Source organism: Pongo abelii, chromosome 9 (genome assembly GCF_028885655.2).
Source record: "Pongo abelii isolate AG06213 chromosome 9, NHGRI_mPonAbe1-v2.0_pri, whole genome shotgun sequence".
Taxonomy (NCBI): Eukaryota; Metazoa; Chordata; class Mammalia; order Primates; family Hominidae; genus Pongo; species Pongo abelii.
In genome coordinates, this window is record NC_071994.2 from 78,193,390 (window position 1) to 78,201,442 (window position 8,053).

The window sequence follows — 8,053 nt, forward strand, 5'->3', positions numbered from 1 at the left end:
CCTGCCTTGGGCCCTCTTCTCTAAATATATTGCAGTGTGTCTGTATCCTGCTGGAAGGAAGCTCCCAAAGTTGGACCCCCCACATACCTCATGTTGTTTTTTGCGTTGAGACACTGCAATAACTATTGTCTAAGATTGATTCTTATCTATTTTTATTAGCTCAGACCTAAGTATGCTGTTTCCTGTCTCTGGATCCAGAAGGCTTACACCGAGTTCTGAAGTCGAAAGTAACTTCTTGTTTTTGTTTCTCTTCTAGCGACAGACATCACACCTCCAGTGCAATCCCTGTTCCTAAGAGACAAAGCTCCATATTTGGGGGTGCAGATGTAGGCTTCTCTGGGGGGATCCCTTCACCAGACAAAGGACATCGAAAACGGGCCAGCTCTGAGAATGAGAGACTTCAGTACAAAACCCCTCCTCCCAGTTACAACTCAGCATTAGCCCAGCCTGTGACCACCGTCCCCTCCGTGGGAGAGACCGAGAGAAAGACAACATCTCTATCCTCCTCCTTGGATACCTCCTTGGACTTCTCCAAAGAAAACAAGAAAAAAGGAGAGGATCTAGTTGGCAGCTTAAACGGAGGCCATGCGAATGTGCACCCTAGCCGAGAACAAGGAGAAGCCCTCTCCGGGCACCGGGCCACAGTCAATGGCACTCTCCTACCCAGCGAGCAGGCCGGGCCCGCCAGTGTCCAGCTTCCAGGAGAGTTCCACCCAGTCTCAGAAGCTGAGCTCTGCTGTACTGTGGAGCAAGCAGAAGAAATCATCGGGCTGGAAGCCACAGGTTTCACCTCAGGCGATCAGCTAGAAGCATTTAACTGCATCCCAGTGGACAGTGCCGTGGCAGTAGAGTGTGACGAACAAGTTCTGGGAGAATTTGAAGAGTTCTCCCGAAGGATCTATGCACTGAATGAAAATGTATCCAGCTTCCGCCGGCCACGCAGGAGTTCCGATAAGTGAAGTGAGCAGGTCAACAGTAGGACTGAGGCAGAAGCTCTGCCTAAAATGAAGTGAAAGCTGCACTTAACCCTTTGTAATAATGATGACACAAAATGAATATTAATGGAGGATATTCCTCGGAAAAACAGACTTTGGGAATGAAGGAGGGACTCAGGATCATTGTTACCAGTGGGCCAAAGTTAGATTTTGCTTTCAAGATTTGCTTTTCAGGCCTGATGATTTTAAAGCAAAAATCACCCTCTAGTTGAAAGAGCTTACAGCTCAAGTCACCTTTTAGCTGTTTGTCTGCTTTTTATTTACCCTTCTATGTTATCCTCAGAGGGAAGATGATAATATATAAATAATATAATGAACTCACCCTTAGTTTCTCATAAGCATTTGCCCTCACCATGGTTTATAAAACTTTGGGAAAACGGAATATTCAGAAATAGGTTTCCACCATGTACTGAAAGGTCTGTGGCCATCTGTGAGGTAGATGAAGAAGCAGCATAGTGGTCTCCTTACACCCAGGCCTGTCTGTCCCTCTTCCTGCCCCTGGGTACCACAGTCCACCTTTAGACCCTACTGTCACCCCATCTTCTCTGTGGATGGGCCATGTGTCCTGAAAACAGGACATCAGATTCACTGGTTCTGTAACCCAGTAGCTGTGACGTTCCGTCTCTTCTAACCAGCCATGGCCTTCCCCCTCCTCTGCCATACCCTTAATATGGCCCTCAGATTAGATGAAAAACTTGCTTCTGGTGGATCCCAAGGGACCCTCAAGGACCTCAAGGTTACAGCAGTCAGATGCCATCTCATCCCCTGTGGGGGCCAAAGTTTTTATGTGGGCAGATGCTGTGGTCAGGAACTAGGCATGCTTTCTGGCAATGCACTCACCAGACAAAAATCCCTTGATGTAAATCCCATGTTAATTTATTAAATTTCAGTCAGAAGGTCGGCATTTATATGACAGAATGTATGTAGAGAGTCAGGGTGTCTGGTAGGCAAACTGCAAGGCAGTTCAGATAGTTGGATTAAGAGGCTAGACGAGACATAGAATACTATTGGTATGTGTGCAATTTCATGAATATTAAGTTATGTTTCGAAGTCCAGTTGTCATTCCTGCATTCAGATTTCATTTGCTGTTGCTTTATACGTTATGTACCCAAGGACATTGCCTCAGGGTTGCAAACTCTTTAAAGGAAAATTTATCCATATATCCATGTATTATATAGAAGAATAAAAATTGAGTTTACTTCACCCGACCTGATTTTTTTTTCCCAGCTTGGAAATTCCTCTTGAACCTACATCTCCATATGTCACATCATGACAGGACTAGCCTGAGCAAAAGCCATGTCTATCTAAGCGGAGGCTGTTGACTTCATTCAGTTTACATATTGTATATAGCAACACAAACACTTGACAGGTATATACTCCAGTCGCCGCATTTGTCCTGCATAACAGCTTCACTCACAGGCCTCATTGTCACTTTATATTGTGTCCAGGCATTCCTGGGCTCAAGTTTAATGTATAGCTACATTGTTGTTTTCCATGTAGAGAACTCACAGGATGACTACATCACAAATAAACCCAACTCTAAGGCAGTTGAAAGCTTTAACTGGATCTGCAGAAGCCCATCTTCCTCCACATGAAGAGGTGGGGCTCCTTCACCTAGAGCAGGAGCTTCTCTGCAGTGTACTGTCTGTCGCTCATTTTAGAGTCAGTGCGGGTGGAGACAGCATCGTGGATATGCACGTGCTGCGGGGCCCTCCAGGGAAGTAACATTTACCAAAAAAAAAAAAGGTTCTGAAGGGCAGTGTTAGGATTGCAGAATGGAAGGTCAACCCCGTGGGACTTATGATTGCCCCAGATGTGGGATAGACTTAAATATCACACCAAACTCAAAGTAGGTACACTGGGTTGCAGTGCATCCAGCCTGGCCCTGGCACCACCAAGGAGCAGGACTCCTCATGATTACAGTGTCCATCTCAGGCCCACACAACCATGAGAGCCTGGACTCTGGGGTCCACCCATCAGTGCCCCCCACCGCTGTGCAGACTCCCTGGTTGATTCTGGGCTTATGGCTTTTCACCGCATGGCGGGGAGCCCTGCTCTTGAATGTCATCGGGCTGCTCAGAGCTGATTGCTAGGTGCCTACCCATTTGCCTCAACCCACACAGCCCGGTGGTGATGCCTCAAAACACCACTTAGGTTTCGGTTCGTTTAGTTGGAGTTTGGGGTTTTCATTTGAACTTGTTTGATGTCTGCAGTTTCTGCCATGACCTGGGTAGAACCTATGGGATTACCCATCTCCTGGAATAACTGTTCGACGTTTTCCAAAGTTGTAGAGTTAGTTTGGCCTCTGTTTAAAGTGGCTGGGGCCAAAATATGGGATGAATTATTATCTCCTACTAACCTTTTAAATTAGTTTTGTAAATCACTAAGAAAATTAAGTTTGCTTGGAAGATATAAGTTGAATTGGAAACTCATTACTGTCTATCTCTGAACTGCTAAGAACCCTTTCAGTTTTCATACAGCTGAGACACTTTTAGACAGCGGGCAAATGTTATCAAATGAATATTTGATTGTGTTTTTTCTGTTCACTTCCCCTTAACCACTTTAGAAATTCCAGATATTTTTTTTCTTCTCAGAATATTAGTTTTGGAAGATTGTGCCCAGCTATATATTTTTTTAGCAGTTCTAATGGTGCCCATTTATCCTGACCTAACCAGTTATTTAAATAATTTTTTAAACCACCACGAATAATAAATGGCATGTGAAACTGATCTGTTGGTAACTGGAAGAAAACTCAGCATCTGTATTTATACAATAAAATTGATTAGTATTTATTTTGAGAGTTAAAAGTGTATATTATTTCCCTGCTATGTTTGAGTCCTGTCTTCATTGTTTTGAATTTCATATTGAAGCTAGGTTAACCACGAAAACCTTGTTCTTAAAGAGTCAGCCAGCATTTATCGAGCACACTTGCTCTCACATGCTCACACACACTCACTCTCTCTCTGCACATGTGTGTAAGGGACTGGGCTAAACAAGGTTAATAAAGAGATGAGTAAACCTTGACCTCTGCCACATTCTCTAGTGGGGCTCACAGGTATGTTAGCTATTAATGATAATTCAGTGTGCTAAATTCTGTGATGGAGAGATGTATGGCCATTCTATGGAATGCAGACGAAGCTATTAATTGTCACTCAAGGGTCAGGAAAGATTCATGGAAGTAATGCAGATTAAAGATATGTAAGATTTCACTTTGTGAAACAGCATGGGCACAGGCCCAGAGGCAAGGCCTTGGGTGTGAGGTTGGAAAACAGCAGGGAGTGTGCTGTGCTTGGGGCCTGAATGGGTGTGAAGAAGGGCAAAAGGGGAAACTGAGTTATAGGCCAATTGGAAGAACTTAAGGTGCCAAATAGATTTGGATGAATCCGGTAGGCAACTGGTAGGTACCCTTTCCAGACTTGAAGCAAAAGAGTAACTTGGTTAGATCTGACTTACGACTTGCAGCTAGTTTCAGGCTAGACTCCAGTGATGCTTGCTTGAGTCTATTTAATCATCTTTCCTTTCTGTTTGGAAAAAAAAAAATCTGTATCTGAAAAAGAGATGCATCCCTCTGTCCCTAGTATTTTCAGAGAATGATATGGTTTGGATGTTTGTCTCCTCCAAATCTCATGTTGAAATGTGATTCCCCGTGTTGGAGGTGGGGCCTGGTGGGATGTGATTGGATCATGGGAGCAGACCCTTCATGAATGGCTTAGCACCATCCGTTTGATGATAAGTGAGTTCTCAGTTCACCCAGGATCTTGTTGCTTAACAGAGTCTGGGATCTCCCTCGAGACCATCCTGGCTAACACAGTGAAACCCCATCTATACTAAAAATACAAAAAATTAGCCAGGCATGGTGGCAGGCGCCTGTAGTCCCAGCTATTCAGGAGGCTGAGGCAAGAGAATCGCTTGAACCCGGGAGGCGGAAGTTGCAGTGAGCCAAGAACGCGCCACTGCATTCCAGCCTGAGCAACAGAGCGAGACTCCATCTCAAAAAAAAAAAAAAAAAGAAAGAGCCTGGGATCTCCCTTTTGTCTCTTGCTATCGCTCTTGCCATGTGACATGCTGGCACCCCATCGACTTCTGCCATGATTGTAAGCTTTCTGAAGCCTGCCCAGAAGCTAAGCAAATGTTGGCACCATGCTTATATAGCCTGCAGAATCGTGAGCCAATTAAACATCTTTCCTGTATAAATCACCCAGCCTCTGGTATTCCTCTATAGCAACACAAAAATGGACTAATACAGGTACATATTGAATAAATCTGGGTTTTTACTGTGTAGTACAGAGTGCAGCCAGCATCTCTTCTTTAGAAGCTAGATTCTGAATGCTCTGTGGCACCTGTTCACTTCTCTGCAACTCTGCTGCTTTGAAGCTATGACCCTGGAAGTCACTGAGCTTTTGAGAACCTCCATTTCTTAATCTGTAAACAAGTAAAAGGACTCTGCCCTTCCCAATTACGTTTGCAGGGGACCCGCCACATCATAGGTGCTCCATCAATGTTGGTTACCTTGGGTCCCAGAGGAAGCCACTTTGCCGGGATAGAAAGGATGCCTAGGACTTAGCGGGTTTCCTGTTCTAGCACTTGGAGCACAGCCACTTAACCTCTCTGGATTTGGCTCCTAATCTGTGAAGTAGGGATAATACCCCACCCCTGAGGATTGATAGAATGTTAAAAGAGATAAACGTCTTCGTGAAAGCACTGAATGATCTTTACAAAGCACCATGCACATCGGGAGGAATTAGTCACTCAATGAGGATTTCTTGCGTTCTATGTTTCAGGCTTTGTTGGGATTGTTGAAATACAGATACTCATTCTATACACATTGAGAATGTGTACTAGAGCTGAAACTAGTCTTTTGAAAACCTAAGCTCTGCCGGGTGCAGTGGCTTATGCCTGTAATCCCAGCACTTTGGGAGGCAAAGGCAGGTGGATCACTTGAGGTCAGGAGTTCGAGACCAGCCTGACCAACATGGTGAAACCCCGTCTCCACGGTGAAGCAGGAGAATCACTTGAACTTGGCAGGTGGAGGTTGCAGTGAGCCGAGATCACACTACTGCACTCCAGCCTGGGCGACAGAGCGAGACTCTGTCTCAAAAAAAAAGAAAAAGAAAAAGAAGAAAATCCAGGCTCTAAACAAATGGGAAGTATTTCAAAGTGCTTTAGCGGTAGATGGCACAAAGGCGGTGTAGAGACATGGCCTCTCGGCCGTAATTTCCAGTTTCTAGACCCTGGCAGATGAGCTGCCTTAGGCCCACCCTCGCTCGTGAATGTTCTCTAACACGGCTTCTGGCGGCCTCAGCGAATGAGTTGGTGCCCAGAGCTCTTGATTCTGCTTGAAGTAGATAGCTTTCTTTTTCTTTTTTTTTCGCCCTTAGCACATCTAATTACAGTTTTGTAGGTAGACAGCTCAGCCTTGTGGATTTTAAATGAATAAAAAAAGACAAGTCTTTAAAACAATTCCACACTTTTTAAAGGCCAGCACTGTCAGCAATCCAGAAAAAGAACAAGCATGAGTCTAGATATGAAAGAAACAGCCAGTTGGTGAAATAGCTGTAGCCAAGCCCAGGCACAGAACTACAAGGCAGAGAGTGGCAGGCGCAGGTCATTTTGGCTGTGTGTACAATACACAGTTCTAAGGCGCATCAGATGAGAAAGTCTCGGAGGGTGAGAGGGGCAGGACTAATGGACAGCCTGAAGCTAAGGAGACGACAGGAGCACTTGGGAAGGAAGCGCTCTGGGGGGGCCTAACTGAGGAGCACCCTGCCTCACAGGAGAGTAAGTCACAGATGTTTCAGCCCCAACGCTGCTGCTCACTGGCTGTGTGACCCTGGCGAGGCGCTTGACTTCTCTGAGCCCACGTGCTGGTCTGTAAAGTGAAGTCAGCCCCTTGTTCTGTATTTCCTTTGATCCTGGACAGAGGCTTCTGTTGCCCTAAGAGCAAATTTGTATTCTTTCTACAAAACCTGTCTCCAATTGCTTTGGGGCCCAGAGCATGACACGACAGGAGAGGCCTCTCACCTGCCACTCTGCCTGTTTGTGAAGAACTTGGCACAGTTCATGACAGCCTGCTTCTGATCAGGGTGGTTTGTATGTAGCAGAACAGCTACCACCCTGCCATCGATTCAAAGTCCATGGCACAAGAGCTTGTAAAATGTGTAATAACAATTAATAAAACAGCCAGCTTAAAAAATTCAGCCTCAATGTGACTCTTACTGTTGCTAAGGATAGACCCCAGTCATCACAAAAAGGATACATTGATTTTAGTTTGATAGGAAAATGCATAAAATAGTTTAAGGAAGTATATTATTCAAAACGGTTAAAATGAGTTGATGCTTCAAGGGACAAACTTGTTCTCTCAAAAGTTTACTTGCAAAAACTTTTAAAAAAAATTTTAGTTATACAGAACACCTTATTCCTCAAAGAAACCAGCCTCACTGTGTATTTCCACAGATTACTCACTCTTTGGGTCAAGGGTCAGGCACACTTGATGTGAGGAGACTCCAGGCTTCTTTGTGTGCAGGTGATATGTTACCTTTTGTTCATGCAGCACACGCCTCCAGAGCCTGCTGACCTCAGCACAGGCCCTTTGCTGCCAAAAACCTGCTGGCCACCTGGACTTCTCAGCCCCAACCCGTGCCTAAGCGTTGCCTTCAGTGGCATACAGTAGGTGCTCCTGAGGTATGCGTGTCAGTATGGGGCGGGGCAGTGTGAGTGAGGAAGAGCACAAGCTGAGTTTGGTAAGTCACACCTGTGTCTGTCTCTTGGTTCCCTGGGAGCTCTGTGAAGGCCCAGCGTTCCCAGAATCAGCATCGGAAACCTTTAGAAGCAGAGCTGTCCCCGGATCATATAAGACTGTGGAACTGGGTTACTGTAAACAGTAAATCACACTGGTTCTCAGTAAACATTCTGAGTGCTAATGAGCCACCACCAGCCGGGAAACCAGAACAGGAGCTGAGGCCCTGGTGCCCTGTCCTGCCCTGCGCACATCTATACGGCGACACCTGCTTTCTCTCCATGGTGATTCAGTGACCCCTCAAACAGGCACAGTGTTTTTC

At 45.5% G+C, this 8,053-nt stretch overlaps 1 protein-coding gene across 2 annotated transcripts in view; it reads left to right on the plus strand.

The window, feature by feature from the left end:
- UVRAG (UV radiation resistance associated) overlaps positions 1-2,198 on the plus strand; it is a 327,393-nt gene extending 325,195 nt beyond the window's left edge. For both annotated transcript variants that reach the window (XM_002822260.4, XM_054524839.2), the window contains one exon: positions 257-2,198. In XM_002822260.4, the coding sequence (XP_002822306.1) occupies positions 257-959 (703 nt within the window). In that variant the 3' untranslated portion in view covers positions 960-2,198. The remainder of the gene's footprint in view (positions 1-256) is intronic.
- The last annotated feature ends 5,855 nt before the right edge of the window (positions 2,199-8,053 follow it).